General features: G+C 43.8%; 1 protein-coding gene across 4 annotated transcripts in view; it reads left to right on the forward strand.

Moving 5' to 3' along the window:
- The first annotated feature begins 2,792 nt into the window (after positions 1-2,792).
- PANK3 (pantothenate kinase 3) overlaps positions 2,793-17,057 on the forward strand; it is a 34,505-nt gene continuing 20,240 nt past the window's right edge. The window contains exons 1-3 of one of the 4 annotated variants that reach the window (XM_075900169.1): positions 2,793-2,927; positions 3,741-3,996; positions 16,157-16,509. In XM_075900169.1, coding sequence (XP_075756284.1) covers positions 3,969-3,996; positions 16,157-16,509 — 381 coding nt within the window. In that variant the 5' untranslated portion in view covers positions 2,793-2,927; positions 3,741-3,968. Of the gene's footprint in view, positions 2,928-3,020; positions 3,997-16,156; positions 16,514-17,057 lie in introns of those variants that run through there. The other 3 variants (XM_075900168.1, XM_006115753.3, XM_025181066.2) reach the window with 3 other exon arrangements.

Below are 17,057 nucleotides of genomic sequence, written 5' to 3' on the forward strand. Positions count from 1 at the left end.
CTTTTATTGGACCAACTTTTGTTTGCTAAGGAGACAATCTTTCATGCTACACAAAGTGATTCTTCAGATTTGAGGAAGTTATTCAGATCTGGCATATGCTCGAAAATTAGGTCAGTTTAGTGATCAGCAGTGTGAAAAATTCACATCCATGCCTGGTCTAGTTAAGTTGACCTAAATACCCATGTGGATAGCACTATGTGAGTGGAAGAATTATTCTGTCAACCTAGGGACAAACCTCTCTGAGAGGAGTATTATCTAGGCTTATGGAAGAATCCCCCGTCAGAGCCATCTCACCCATAGGATGGTGATGGGCAGCCCCCACCAGGATCAGGGCAGGCTGGGACATTACCTAGGGTCTGGATTGAAGGGGCAGTAGGGGTCACGCACCCCCTACACTCACCACAGCAGAGGGAGCCAGACCAATCCAGCAGCCTGCTCCCCACTGCTGCCATCTCCCAGCCTGCTGAGCTCATCTTCACCACGGCAGCAGGAAGCAGAGTGACCTTGTCCCAGCTCCAAGGCTCTTTAATTCCTGCCCCTGCGGTGAAGCAGAGGGTAGCAGGCAAGGAGATAGGCAGTGAGGTGGAGCACAGCAGGCTGCCAAGCCCCTGCAGGGTTGCAGGGGCTGACCTCTGTTGCCACCCCAAACCAGGCCCTCCCAGTAATCCAATAAGCAGAGGAGGGGTGGGTGCAGGGCCTGCAGCAGAAGGATTGCCCCATACTCCCCTATAGGGATGTGAATGGATAACCAGCTGCCTGGTATGCATCACCCATTAAGCATCACTCTGTTAACTGATACCCAGGAACAGCCTGCTTGTGGTGGAAGGCTGCTCCAACCGAGCAGGGGTCAGGAGCTACTGCCCCCCTCCCATCTTATGTTTGATTCCTGCTACCAGCCACCCCACCCCAAGATCCTGCTTAATCAGTTAACTGAGGAATTTTAAGAGAAATAAGGGATCTTTCAGAAAAGGCTTTATTTTCCGAAAGATCCGTGTCTAGACTGGCGCTTTTTTCCGGCAAAGCTCCGAGCCGGAAAAAAGCGGCAGCCATGTTTATGCAAATGAAGCAGGGGGGATTTAAATCCTCACTTCATTTTCAATTGCGATGTGTCTAATTTACATCCCTTTTACGGAAAAGGGATGAATTCTAGACACAGCCTTAGTGTCTTTATTGTACTGCTATACTGTTTTAAGGGCAGACAAGCCCTCAGAGTGTCTCAGTTAAATATAAGGTAGAAAAGACTGTTAAACATAAGGCATCACATGTTATTAAGAGACCATTCAAGATGAAGTTGGCAATTAACATTTGTGAAATTATTGCACAAAGGAGGGTTAGTTACAGATTGTTGTAATGAGCAGGGCTCGCCAATTGGGAGGTGTCATGCAAGTTTTCTTTAAGGATGAGGACTGAACAACTAGACATAGAACTATGGTTTTGCAGTGTTTGCCTCAGGTAAGAGAGGGTTATCTTTTTCTAATCTATTAGGCAAGCTCATTTGAGAGTGTAGGGATTGTCTGGCTTCAGCTGTCAGAGCAGCTGACACATTTGGTGAAATAGGGAATGAGGGGAGGCAGACCCGCCTCAGTCTCTCTCAGCTGCTGTGGGCTGCAGCTATACAACTGTCAACTATGCACATAGCAGCAACATCCTGAGTAGGATGTACTACAAATAGGGGCACTGGGCATTTTACGTATCCTACACAATATATAATCAATTAGTAAATATTATTAGAACAACCAACTCTTGCTTTGCTATAAAATGGGCTTAGTAAGAACAATTGATGAGAGGGAACAGGCAGGATTGACCCACAAGCCCTGCTCAATATAATTAGAAATAGGCCTTTCATGCCAGCAACCTAGTGCAAGGCGTTCCATTGCGTTGTAAGAAAAGGAACCATGACCTGGTACTGTAGGTAGCATATGAGTGAAGTGTAAGTGAACTAGGCTTTATTATTGTATTATAGCAGATGTTCTATTAATTGCTTTTGCACGGTATTCATTGCTTTAGAATGTATTGACTTTAAGGTTTAAAGTGTATAATAATTGTTTTTCAAGCTTGTAAAACTTAAAACAAGGGTATTAACTGCTTAAAGCTGGCAATTAACAAGACAGTGGTGAAGTAGCCCTGGAGTGTCCTGGTTTTCCTTGGATGTAAAATAAATCAAATCGCACGCTAATCCACACAACAAACTGGCTACCTGTTGGGCCCTGGGGATGTTACAGGGCCACAGCCACGTGCTGGTTGGGCTGCAGGCAGCCTACGGGCTGGGGGGCTGCACCGACATTGCATGGACGCAATAACTAGCGCGTGAATCTACGGCTGCTTCAGGAGATGGTGCCAAACCGCCGGGGACAGGCTCTTCCGCGGGAAGGAGAGTAGCGACTACAGAGGGAAGCAGCGTGTATGGGCCTAGCCCTGTGGGGGGGCAGGAGAGCCCAGCTAGGCGGGAAGGCAGCAGGCACACACAGCCCAGCTCCTGGGAGGGCAGCGCGCCTCTGCCCCCCCCTTCAATTCACTCTCTTAGAGGGGCAGCGGCGCTTCGCCTCAGTGCCTCGCTAGCTCCCCTCAGCCGCACTACGCCGGAAGTGCCTCGACCCTCAAGAGCGGGCGGGGGGCGCCACCGGAAATGCCTGACCACTCACAGGCGGGCGGGGGGGGGGGGCGCCACCGGAAATGTCTGACCACTCACAGGCGGGCGGGGGGGGGGGCGCCACCGGAAATGCCTGACCACTCACAGGCGGGCGGGGGGGGGGGCGCCACCGGAAATGTCTGACCACTCACAGGCGGGCGGGGGGGGGGGGCGCCACCGGAAATGCCTGACACTAGCCTGAGGAGAGAGGCCAATGAGCGGAGGGAAGCGGTGAATGGGAAGGGGGAGCTGGAGGAGAAGGGAAGCAGCGGCCTGTGATTGGCCGGGGGCGGGTGAGGTGAGCGGCCTCATTTTCATTCTCAGGGGAGGGGGAAGCCCGGACCGCGCTGCATTGTGGGAGCCGTAGGCAATGCCCAGTCGCTCGCCGCCCTGCCTCGCGCGGGCCATGCTGGGAGCTGTAGGACGAGAACGCTCCTAGGCGCCCAACAGGCTGCGGCTCCCGTCATTCCTTGCGTGGGACCCCGCGACGGGGCGGAGGGCAGCGCTGCGGCAGCGGCGATCGAGGCAGGCGGGCGGGCTCGGCGCTGAGGAGCCGCTTAGCCTCTCTCTCTCCCCCGCCCCGTCGTGCGGAGCCCTAGAGCGGCAGCGGCTCCCCGGCGCCGGCCGCCATCTTGTGCTGGTGCGGAGCCCCGTGAGGCGCCCCGGGCCGCCCTTCTTCTCCCAGCCGCTTGGGCCTTGCCTGGGCCTCAGGGCCCCGCCGCGCCAGAGCAGCCCCGAGAGAGCGGCGTCCCCTCCTCTCCGCCGCAGGCTGCCGCTCGCGCCAGCCGCCCCTCGGCGGGTGCTGCGAGCAGGGGCAACCCCTCTACCCCCCCCCCCCCCCTTAGCCTAGCGCCGCCGCCCCTGCAACGAACGAGCAGCCGAGCGGGCAGCCGTGTCCACCTCGCCCCTGACACCCCCCTCCCGGCCGGGAAATGATGCCACCGTCCCCTAGACGAGGCGGGTCCTCCTAACGGAGCCGTGCCCGGCCACCGGGGGCCAGGTCCTTGCCTCTTCCTCCCCCCACCCTGACCGGAGACATCACTTCCTACCCCTGCGCTCGTGCCTCTTCTCCTAAACTAGACAAACGTGTCGGGTGCTGTTGCTACCCCAGGCCGCCACCAGACGGGCAGACGCCCACTGGCTCGGAACTGCTGCTGCTCTGCTACCCACGAGCCCGACGCTCCGGATCAGGAGATCAGAGACCCAGCCCTGACAAACTGCTGACACTTCCCGCCCCGTCAGGAGATCGAAAGAGACCCAGCCCGAGGTACTGCTCCTGCTCCTCGCACCCATCGATATCAAGAGGAAAGCTACCAAGAGCTGCTACAACTGCGAAGAAATGAAGATCAAGGATGCCAAGAAACCATGTAAGCTTGAGTGTAATTACACACACATATTTTGCTTTGTTTAGATTAGAAAGAGATTTATTTTCCATTTGTGGGGCGGGATGGAAAAATTGATGTAAAATCGTGTTCCCTTAAAATTGATATGGCTTATAAGTGCAGAAGTTTTCTAAGATATATGAATCTATCCAGCTCTTGACTGGCTGTTCTAGAAAATCAGTTGAGCTCTGAAATAATGTTTCTTTAGCAACAAGGCTTAATAATACTTTTAAATATGTGGGAGACTGGTGGGGGAAGCTACATAAGTAGTTCAGATAATGAAATGTTTCTCATGGAAGGGCTTTTGACAGGTGGAAGGAAGAGCAGGCATGCTATGAGGGGTATGGGACTTCTTCTGTGTAATCTAATGGTTTCATCAGTGCATCCAAGTTGTCAAGTAATCAATCCCATGTCACTGGCTAGACAGTTACTAGGTTAATTCTTGTGCCTTCTAAAGCTTCTTAAATATGAGTGGGTTGGAAAGATGTAGAGGGGTAACCATACTTTACAAAATAAATTAGTGTTATAGGGTGATTTTTGTTACTTTAAGTAGGCTCTTTCACAAGGAGTGTTAGTGATATTTCTTTCTGTTACTACTATTTGTATTATTGTTTATTGTGGTAGCACCTCCAGGCCACAGTTGCTATTATGTTAGATACTAGACATACAGGATAAAGGAAAAAATAGTATTTGCCCCACAAAACTTTATAGGCTTTTGAATAGCACTCCTCAAGATAGCATATGAATTTGTGAGGTATAGGTGAGTACTACTATTTCCATATTACAAATGAACAACTGAAGTACCGAGAAGATTGCCCAGAGCCTGACCTTTCGTGAAGTTCATTCACTTATTTACAGTTGCCATCTGAATTTTTTTCCTAGAAAAGCTTAATGTTTGAAAAATTACATAGTAAATGTCAGCACCCTATTACTTGAACAGCCATGTGTTAAAACACCATTGAGCGTGCACATTGTGGAAGAAATATTAGTTAGGCTGTAGAAGGGACTATAAACCTATATTTTGTTCAGTTATGAAAAATAGTTGTACTATAATCTCTTCTAATGCGTCACATAAATGTTAAGTACTCCATATTGTAGAGTGTTGAAAACACTGAGTTACATCAGTGGAAACTACAGTTGCTGAGTACACTGCAGAATTGTTCTCAAGTAAACAGTACATTTGGCCCATGAAAGCTCATCATCTAATAAACCATCTTGTTAGTCTTTAGAGTGCTACATTGTCCTGCATTTTGCTTCAGCTACCCCAGACTAACACGGCTACATTTCTATCACTAGTACATTAGTAGTGGTTTTAGAAAATGTCTTCTCAAGAATGTTTTCTTCTATGCTGTTTCCAAATAAACAATTTTAAGTGCTCTCACTAGTAGGACTTGTCACTAACAATTGAAACTGCTTGAACATAAGAATTAACAATTTTAGGTCTGTAACATCAATGCTCATAAGCATTTAATGAATAAATATTAAGTTTTACCCTAAGTTATTCTTAATTTTGTAACATAACTAGTGAATTTATTAGCTCTCATGGCCATAAGGCAAAAAACCACAGTGATAGTCCAAGCTGTTTTTTTTTCTTTGATACACTTTTTTAACAAATCCTATATATTTTTATGTATAAAATGTGTCACTTCAGTTGCAGATACCAGAACAGGGAACAATAGTTTCTGATTTATTTTTTTAAGGGGGCATGGGAATCATTCTGCATCCTTAATTCATATGAGTTCTCTCATTGAAATCAATGGAACAGCTATTAGGTGTAAGGAGTAGGTACATGAATTATGGCTTGAGAATTGGGCCAATAGTATCAAATTTATCCAAATTTATAACTAGACAGTAAGTATCAGTTTTCAGTTAATAAGGGGGGAGGGAATTATGTAAATTCATAGCTATATGTTTTAACTAGCAAATAGTTTGGGGCAGGGGAAGAAACATCAGCCTTGCTTACAAAAGGAAATGTGCCTGTTGCTAACAGATATCAGTAGTGACTATAAGCAAAATGCAGTTAAAAAGCATTGTGTTTGCAAGTGTAAACCGGATGAAATAATGTTCAATAGAACTGAACAAAGCATGATTTCAAAATGTAAATTTCCTAGTGTAAATGAGGCTATAATACAGTATTGGCACCCGAGTTAGTAGTCTGTAGCTTTCACAATGATGTTATATTAGGGATATAAGAGAGTAGTCCATTATCTGATAAGCCTAGGGCTTACTGGGTATTTGAGTCAACTATCACTCCCTCTTCCCCAAGCAAGGGGGGCATGGAAGCAAGAGATGGTCCTGAGGAGAGTCAGCTTTTTTTAAAAGCAGGCTCCCCACAATAGTGTCCACAGTGTCACCTGCTCCCCCATCCTGCACTACTGCCTCTGATAGGAAGCAGGGGAGGCTGCTGCGAAGCAGCCCCTGTCTGCAGGATCCCAGCTCTCTGCAGGATCCCAGCTCCCTGCTGGGACTCCCTGCAGACAGGGGCTGATAGACCCCCTGCTCAGTCCTGGCTCACGCTGGGCTTGAGAGCTATCCCCACTGAAGCTCTGTATTTTAAATGTAGTAAGAGTTGCCTGGCTTCTACTACATTTGAAATGCAGAGCCACAGCAGGGGTAGTCTGCAGCCTGGCTTCTACTATATTTGAAATGCAGAGCTAAAGCGGGGGTAGCTCCCAGACCTGGCACGAGCCTGGACTGAGCCAGGCTTACTTAGTCCTGACTCGTGCTGGGTCTGGGACTTAACCCCACTGTGCCTCTGCAGTTCAAATGTAGTAGGAACCAGGTTGCCTGTGTATCTGGCTCTTACTACATTTAAATTGTAGAGACGCAGGAAGGGTAGTTCCTGGACCCTGTATGAGTCAGGACTGAGCAAGGCCTTCCCTTATCGACTAATTGTATAGTCAATAAAATTAGTGAATTATCTGCCTATACCTTATTTTATATGAATTCTAAGAATTGCCCACACTTGGCTTTTTTTTGATTAAAACATTCTCATGCTTGTACTTAGAACAGTATCTTCACTTATGTTAGAAACAATTAAAGTAAGGCCCAGTTGCACGCAGAGACGATGGTAGTTTCTGATAGCATAATATCACTTTGAAAGCATTGTGAGATGACAGTCACCATGGAAGAGGGAAGTTGTTCATGAAAATCATTGCAGAAGAAATAATGTCCTTCAGCTTCTGCTAAAGAAGAAACTTTGAGCAATGAAGAATAATGTAAAAACATAACTAGTCCTAAAAATGTTTTACAAATTACATGTTGTATCACCTGTGCACAGCATGGAGAGCAGAAATGAATGTGTGGAGCAGTAGACAGGGACAGCTGTGTATGCTGGTGAATGTAGAGGTCAGGACTGGCCAATATACTCTTGACTATTTTGTACTGCTGTAGAGTGAAGTAACACAGTCGGTATTCTGGTGAATGAGGCTCTACAACTTAATTTAAAAAAAGAAAGAAAGGACACCCCCAAAAAAGAGTACCCAGCTTGTTTCTGAGTCGTGTATAAAAGTTTGTGCTTACAGGAAATCAGAACATGTTAACTTATAAAAATGCATGGTTAAAGTGCCCAAGAAAAACCTTAGCTCTGCATTGTACTGAAATCATGAAGTGGATGAGGGGAATTAGATGTATCTGTCCTATACAAACATATGCAATAATTATGTAATTATGGATGGTTTCACTATAGGGCAGAGTTACAGCCAAACAACCTTATGTTTGGATTTCATAAACTGCATATTTCCCTACCTTAAACTTAACCTCAACTTTGTATTTTCTATGTTTGTATTTTTGTTTGAGGAATAGTCGCTATAACTTTTTTTATTTTTAAAATAATGTTAGGTATTCAGTTTTAATTACACATTAATTTTGTATTTTTAATCATGGGTTTCTGTCATGTACAATGTTTATTTTTATTTTTATTTATCTTGTGGTAGAATCTATAAATCTGTCAGGTATGGCTTAGGGATGTTAAATTTAGGTTAATTAATTGAATAGTCGATGGGATTTCAGTTGACTTTGATTAGTCTGTAAGGGAGCCTCCATCTTTGAGTTGTAACAAGTGCCCCTTTGGGCTCTTGCTACAGTTCAAAAGCAGAAGCACCACTGGGAGTGCGGTGCCATCACGGGACTGCTGGGGCTCTTGTACATTTCAAAAGCAGAATTGCAGCATGAGTGGTGTGGAAGCAGGGAAAGGAAAAACGGGGATATGTGTGCAGCCATCTCAGGTTTGTTAGCAATAGAGCAAAAGACAGGCTAACCCTTTCCCTAAATCACACAAGAGTGATAAGGAACACTTTCTTCGCCTTGCTTTAGAGATAAGGACGGAATGCTGACTTAGGCAGGAACCTTGAGATAAGGAAGAATCTGTATAAACAAGGAGACATATCAACAGCTAATGGTTATGTAATGGGAGAGTACATATACTTGTCTTTTACTGCTAGATCTGCTTAGGAAGATTTTAATTGTATCCTTTGGTATATATGGTTGTGACTACTTTCTTCCACTATTTGATCTGAGGAAGTGGGTCTGGCCCACGAAAGCTCATCATCCAATAAACCATCTTGTTAGTCTTTAAAGTGCTACATTGTCCTGCATTTTGCTTCAACTACCCCAGACTAACACGGCTACATTTCTATCACTATGATAACCTTATGCTTATTGGATAGTCAACTAGTTGCTTACATCCCTAGTATGCTTACGTCCCTGAACATAATAAACAAGTTATAGGATGGCAGAAATAAGGAGTGAAAGAGGGATATAGCTAATCCAAACTAAAATGTAACTTATTGATATAATGAGCCTAAATAGTAACAGTAATTATAACTTGGCATTTGCCTAGTGATTGTTATATATAGCAACTTTTCTTAACCACAGAAGAGGTGACATTTGGAGGTATTTGAAAGAAGGTATGGTAGTTGCTTTACAGATTTTGACAGCTTTCTTAATGTCTCTGGGGCAGTATGCGAGGGCATGTGAAGGTGTTTGTGGGGCAAAGTCACTTTCTGTAAATTATTGGCTGAATTTTCTGTATCTGATGTTAACTAAGATAACTAGATTATCATGACATTCTTAATCACAACTGACTCATTTGACTGAAAAGCTTGTAAAGAATGAAAGGAGCTTATTTTTTATTTATTTATATAAGAAGAAAGTATTTCTTGATAGCAATTATTAATTCTGTTTAATCACGAAATCACAGGAGAAATAATTTGAACAAGACTGAATACTTGGAAAGACTGATGAAATAGTCAGTGTTGTAGAGATGCCACTGCTCACCTACCCCTGTGCAGTCAGCAGTCTAGGTGGGAGTCAAGATGCAGCACACACTCACCCCTCCCCCCCCCCCCCTCACCCCAGGACAAGCAGAACAAACTCCCCACCTCACTCCAAGGCCAGCATCCACCCACTCCCTCTTCCCCCACCTACCCCATGCAGTCAAACCCTTATCCCCCTTCCCTTCCCAGCCCAGAATATTTGAGGAGAGTGCTGGGTATCTGCCTCTTTCTTTCCTCGCGTGGATGGGATTTTCCAAACTCGCCTCCCCTCTGACTCCTCGCCAACCAATTACTCCCACCTTCCTCTCCCCAAACTCCCCTATCCTACAACTCTCCTCCCCAGCCAGTTATTTTCTCCTTCCCTCCTCCTTATCTCCCCTCCCTGTCTGCTCTCAGAGCTCCTCCATTTCAAGCAGGCAGCTTCTTTTGAAGCTGCTGCTCAGTGAGATGCTCCTCCGCCTAAGGGTCAGCTGAGCTCCCTGCCTGCACTGGAGCTCTGACCCCTCTGTGCAGGGCTCATTAAAGGGCTGTGCAGGCATGCAGCCTACAGGGAACTTAGCTCAGGTTCCTAATAAGCAGTGGTGAGTGGGCTGCGGTCTCTGCGCTGGGAGAGTCTTTCCGAGAGTAGCACCACTGGTGGGTGCCAGGGTGGTGCACGTACAAACAAATGCACTTTACCTCAATATTGGTGCACAAGTCAAATTTACTCCACTCATAGATGGGAAATCTTGGCAGGCACACTGGATATAGTACAGGTGTTTTGTAAAGTGGTCTTACATTGTTAGTTAAATGAAACTGAAATTTTCATGCACGTGCATGAAATTTTGCATTTCACATTTAAAATGTTAAGTTCCTGCTGTATAAGTATGATTTTATATAGGTATCGTTTCCTGATATTTGCAAAGTACTTGCCGACCTTTCTTTGTGAGGGAGATCTTACCTGAACATTGCCTGTCTTTCTGATGCTCTTATGAAATCCAACATCTGAGAATATTACAAGAATTAAAAGGCAAGGCATTGTTTTTAGGCAGCTCTGTGTAGTCTAAGCCCTAATCTCATGGACTAAGAACAGCTTGTTTTCTCTTTTCTGTAAACTGCTTCCAGTGTATTAGGCCCTTGAAAGTGGGGGAGATGTCTTGGAAGGACAAGTACAAGATATATTCTGTGAGGATGAAGGCGGAAATCTGTATCTTATTTAAGTCTCCTGGGAAGACTAGAAAAATCAGAAAAGGAAATTAAAAGAAGGGTCTTCTTCCCCCACCAGAACTTAGGGTGTGAGCTCTCCCCAGCCACACACAGTTATACAGCCATCATGCTTCCAGCATGGTGTTGAGCAATGTTCCCTCTCTTTTTTCCATCCATGTGTGGAATAAATTTTGTTCTATGCACCAAGGCAACTGTAGATGCACACCACCAGTAGAACACATGTTTCTGGCTGTGGGTGCTCTGGTAATCAGCTGGGCCGCACCAAATCTCTCTTGGCGGCCACCCAAGCACTCAGCTGAGAGGGAACACTGGTGTTGAGGTGTTGTTCTTAGTCAGCTTAGTTTTTTCCTTGTTCTTGAGGTCATACTACCATCATTCTGTCCCCAGCCTGCTCAGCCAAGCGAAAAGTTATGGCCCGTGCTAAATGTGAAAAGGACCTACAAGGACATCCTATGACTGACCAAGTCCAAAGCATAGTATGTGCCGTATCAACTGATCAAAGACAAGAAGACCTCAAAATTAACTCCCTTGATGTATCATGTGGAACATCCACAAAGGCTCTAAGGTGAAAATAAACTGTATCGCAGAACATGCCATGATTCAGAGATACAACAGCATCTTAATTAGAGAGGTCATACACTGTAAAAGGAAACAGACATGTTGGTTAATAGTTACTTGTGTATGGCCTTGAATTCTACAAACTGGATGTGAAATCTTCAGCTCGTGTCACAACTGTTCAGGAGGTGGTGATGCAAGTAGGACGTAGTGTCCAGAAGAGGTTAAGCAAACACTTAACCCATAAACATGCCAGTAGGATCTCACTGTGTGTGCAGATCAATGAAAAGGAAACTTATATGTGCTTACCTATATTTCACTTCATGTAATAAAGATCCATATATTGAACCCAGTTTAGGCAACTTCAACTGAGTGAAGGATTCTAGAATGTGAACTGGCATTTTTGCATCTTAAATGCAGCAAAACCATCTCCAGAAATCTCTGTATACTAAGGGTGCAACCTTTTTACAAATAAAAGAAATTTGAAGACAAAAAAAAAGTTAAAACCTGTTGACCAGACCTAGCCAAACTATGTTCTAGTTTATCTGCTGAGGTTGAATAGACTACTATAGCAGAAGCAAAGACTGATCAGTCTAAGGTCTGTAATTTGGTGCCATGAATATCCTCCTTTCAGTGCTGAGTAGTTAGCCTCCAAAGAGAACTATATTAAATAGAACTGGCTTAAAAATACATTCCAAGTTGAAAATTAGAAGTTTTTCATCTTGAGCAGGCTTTCGCTGTTTCTCAAAGATTTTGTTGTTGGGTTTTTTGTTTTGTGCCTGTTTTTATTGGGTATCCATGAAGCATAAACTACTTGTTGTAATCCGATTAAAGTTTCAAAAACTTTGGGAAGTGTCTAATTTCAATAATGAGTCTCCTGTCTCTCTCCATAAATCTTAAAACATTAACAGCAGAAATCAGGAGTATCTGCTATAAAGATGCAGGGAGTTTCACAATTATTGGGGTAACTAACAAGCAAAAGAATATGTCCTAATTACATAATACCACCTTAGACCAGAAAGGATCTTTTGTACTTTATGTAATGCTCAGGATTTTTTACCAAGTCCCAATTACATTTATTACTGAATGGATTAAAACAACTAAGGACCCTTTCTGGTTGATTGGGTAAATATAAGTTTGCCTTTCTTTCTCATGACACAGTTAACTTGAAAGTTTTCATTAAATGTGAAATTGCTTAATAAATCTTAACTCTGTCAGAGGCAGCAGTGCAGAGTGCTGGCAGTGCGGATTGGGTGCTTGTGGGAAACTAGCTGAAAAGCTGGCTCCCTATGGGCACCCACCTACTTCAACCCCCCTGCTTCTGTACAGAGGCAGCAAGGGGAGGGGAGTGTATGTAGTTGATAGGATTAACCAATAAAGCCAGGCTTATTGGTTAATCATTTACACGACTATACGCTAACATCCCTAAACTTGATAGCTGAATTGCTGAGTGGAGATGCTTACTGATTAGCACATTGAAACAAAGTTTGAATTTATGAACTATTTTAAACAAATTGAATAATATAAGATGATAAATTTTCAGAGAGATTAATACTACAGAAATCATTGCTATATTAACACTAACAATTGCGGTATAGTGAAATATTACCTATACTTAAAAATATGGTGCTACTTCTCTGACAAAGGCCCAACAAAAATTCAGCTTCCCAGAGTAAAATTACTTATTCATCTTCTCTGTGGGAGGTTTGGGGAGGCAAGATATCACTTCTCCTCATGTCCAGCAGTTTATAGCAGTGGTAGGCAACCTGCAGCCCATTGGGGTCTACGTGTAGCTCATGAGACATTTAGTTTACCATTGCTCAAAAACAGAGCTGCCAGATTCTGCTGGCTTTCATCCACATACTTTTTTTTTTTACTACCAGTGTTACAAAAGTGACATGCACTTAAAGCAAGGTCACATGGAGTGAGGCACATGCTGATTGCACACAACATTGTTAGAGCCCGTGCGCTTCCTCTGCATCCGATCAGAGTGCTGCTATGGGTCATTTGGTCACCTTCAAATTCCAGGAAAACTCTCCTATCTGGAGATACCATCTTGGTTACAACAATCTTGTGGCCCACTGAGATGGAGGGTGACTAATGTGGCACACTCACTAGCCTAGGTTACTCCTCACTGGTTTATAGGAACTTTCTAATTCCAAGTATAAGTAATACCTACCTGTGTTTTGGTTGGTGTGTTCCTGTCTTGTATGTACCCTAATATCCGGTAGTTTTCTGTTCTAGTGTTCCATTTTCGCAGATCTACAGCTACAGTTAAGTTCCTTTTCCCTTCCATGTTTTACATGGATGGCCATTAAAACATGCTATTAATGATCTTATGCACATGTCAAAGCTTGCTTCAAGATATTTAATAGTATTTTATAGTATCTAGTCAGTTCTCTTCCCTATCACCACCACTACTAATCTGATACAATTTGGAATTAAATTTTGGACAAGTTGGATTTTTTTTTCATGGAATCATGCACCATTTTCCTTATAAACTGGATCTGAATTGAGTTTAAGATCAAAAGACTGTCCAGAGAAGCTTTGGAAAAATAAGTTACCAATTGTCCCAGTCAGCTTATACTTGGAGAGGTAAATCATCATGTGATATTCCAAGTTTGGTATTCAGAAAGTCCAGTTGGGAACTTAGATGTTTCTAAAAACAGAAAATTATTGTATGGTATCGAGTGAGATCTGAGATGTGCTGAGAAATATGTTGCAATGAGCATATAAAGATTTGTAGAAGAGTTATGTATTGTGAAATTGAAGAAGGTTTTGCTTTGAAGCATCATGAACATTTTTCAGAAAGGACTGTGATGGCAGTTTATCATCATAAAATAATATATAAGCAGCAGCTCCAGTAACAGCTGCTGAAGAGAGGATGGTAGATCTGGAGAATTTATACATATACATGTCAGAGGTAGGGAGAGTAGGAAATGTTAAGTTAACTGTTAAAAATTTCAAAAAGTAGTAATACAGTGGAACAAGCTATTTTAGGAGTTGGTGGAATAGTCATCTTCAGACATACCTTGGGCTAGATTAGAAATCTCTTTATTGGTGATTTAGAGAGAACATCATCTCTGACACAATAAATGAGAATATACTTGATGAAATTACTCAGTCCTCTCCAGAAGACACAGTTCTGAATACTGATTTTTTTTTCACTTGATGCTTGCATATGCCAATTGTGAGCTTGACCTATTGTATAGCATAGGCTTCTGTTTTTGTCCACTGTCACTCCAAATATCTGGAGAGAAGGAAATGTAATTGAGACACAATACCAGTACGGGTAGGACCTCTTTGGTCCAGCAACATCTCTGGTTAGGTAGGACCATGGATGTTGTTGGACTGGAGAGCATTGGCAGCCAGGAGGGGAGACCAGTGGACCGAGGCTGCTAGCCCCCCTGAGAGAGCCTGGCAGCCAGCAGCAGGAAGCCAGAATTGATTTCCCCTGGTGCAGCAAACTCCTCATTGGGTGCCAGACTTGGGAGGCCCAACATGTATTTCAGTAACAGTGAAGAGAAAGGTATGGAAACACTAGCTGGAACTCAAATTCAGTAAAATTCCGTATCTTGCATGCTTGGCACTAGCCATCTGTAGTTTCGTCAGAAATCAATGGAAGGGTGTCTGTTTAGCAGAGATGTCAACATGTAGATGACTACACGATTAACCAATAAGCCTGTGCCTACCAGTTAATCTTGTCAACTACATGCATTCCTGACACTGCTGCCTCTTCCCTCCACCCACCACTACTCTGCTGCCTCTGTCGGAGGAAGCAGCGCAGGTGTGGGGAGGGGACAGGGGAATTTACTGCTTAACATCCCCTGCTAAGGATGTTAAATTGAGGTTAATTTACTAGTCGAGTAATTGATGGAATTTCCATCGACTAGTCGATAGGCACTTCCACATTCCTCCTTTGAAATGTACAAGAGCCCCTACCGGGGCTCTTGTACATTTCAAAAGGAGGAATGCAGAACACCATATGCAGCCTGGGACCAGTGGCAAGTCTCGCTGACTCCCAGCTGCATGCGCATGCCAGCTTTGAAATGTACAAGAGTCCTCAGCAGGGGCTCTTGTGCATTTCAAAGTAGAAGCGCGCTCATGGAGCCCGGAGTCAGCTAAGGACTCCCTAGCTAACCCTGGATTCTGCAGAAATGCCTAGGCCTTTCAAAGGGGCAGTGCCACACAGCTGATCCCCAGTTCCGCTGTGAGGCACTGCCCTTTGAAGTAGCCCTCTTCCCTCTCCCCTTTGCTGCCTCTGTCTGATAGACAGCAAGGGGAGCGGGAGTCAACTGACTATCCAGTAAGCATTTGCTTATCGGATAGTCAACTAGTCTTTAACATCCTTAGCCACGCCTCCCCCCCCACCCATGGGGGTCATGGACGGGGGGGGGGGGGAAGGGGTGCTGCTATCCCGCACTGCTGCCTCTATTATCAGAGGAAGCAACACAAGATAGCCAGTGGAGCCGGTTTGAATGGGGAGTGCTTTTTTTAAACTGGCTCCTCTTGCAGACTGGCTCCTGCCTGCCATCCTGCACTGCTGCCTCTGATAGAAACTGTGCACTGCTGCCTCGGGCCCAGAGAATATCAAATAGTCATTTAGCCAATAATATTTTGATGCAGTTACATGAATATTTAATTACATACTGTCTAACATCTCTAATAATTAGTCTGCTTTGTTGCTAGGCCATGGCAGTCTATGTATTTAAAATCCTTTATTAATGTTAAAAAGTGAAGAATTTGTTTGGTATTCTGTTCTTGGAAAAATTATAGGTAAACTTCCTTTTTAAAAAGCTGTGTGGGGAGTAGTTAGTGGATTTGATTTATCTTAGACCATATGAAGTTGGGTGAAGGAAGGGAGTGGGAGTTTTATCCAGGTTCAGTAGTGTACGTTTTACAAAGATAATTTCAAAGGAGCAGCTAATAACTTCTCATTTTTTATCTGGTACAAAACTTTAAATTGTTCCTTTCTTTTGCATTGAAGTAAAGAAATGGTATTAATTATTTTCTAGTTCACAGAGCATTTGGTCTACATATTCTCAGTTTGTGATATATCATGTTTGCTTTTCAGCAATGTTCATGGAATACTTTTTCTATGTCCACAGCTTTTCCGTGGTTTGGAATGGACATTGGGGGTACGCTGGTGAAACTTGCATATTTCGAACCTATTGATATCACTGCAGAAGAGGAGCAGGAAGAAGTTGAAAGTTTAAAGAGCATCCGCAAATATTTGACTTCTAACATAGCCTATGGATCCACTGGCATTCGAGATGTCCACCTTGAATTGAAAGACTTGACAATTTTTGGCCGAAGGGGAAACTTGCACTTTATTCGATTCCCAACTCATGACTTGCCTACTTTTATACAAATGGGAAGAAACAAAAACTTCTCAACACTACATACGGTGCTTTGTGCCACTGGAGGTGGGGCTTATAAGTTTGAAGAAGATTTTCGCACAGTAGGTAGCCTACCTTCCCTAGTATTGTAGCCTTTGTGAAAAGGAACGTTACAACTGTTCAATCGGTAGCAGATGGGCATTGTCTTTTTGGACAGTCATTTCATGCCTTAGACATGCAAAGGCTAAATAATTACTCATTAAAAGCAGTAACCTCAAAAGCATTCTTTCTCACTTGTTCTATTGCTGTTAATATCAGGCTATATTTTTTTTTTTTTTAAAAGGAAGGTGAGACTTGGCACTGTTACTATGGATCTGGATTAAAACTAATTAGCTTACATTAGTGAAATGAGTTGAGACATCTGGTCACTAAGTATAGTGCCTTTTTATATAAAATATCCTTTTTCTTTAACACTGTTTCTGTATTGGGACTATTTGAGATTAAGCATTTAGTGAATGGCTCACTTTGGATCTTTTGTCCAATGCAGCCTTTGATAATTGGCATGTGAGATGTTTCCTCCTAGTTTCTCTTCCCCACAGCAGTGTTGAAGGGTGCTATTCCACTTCTGTGGACTGTCAGTTCAGAGTGTCTAACCTAAAATGGTGGTGTT

The sequence above is a fragment of the Pelodiscus sinensis genome, chromosome 17 (assembly GCF_049634645.1).
Source record: "Pelodiscus sinensis isolate JC-2024 chromosome 17, ASM4963464v1, whole genome shotgun sequence".
Taxonomy (NCBI): domain Eukaryota; kingdom Metazoa; phylum Chordata; order Testudines; family Trionychidae; genus Pelodiscus; species Pelodiscus sinensis.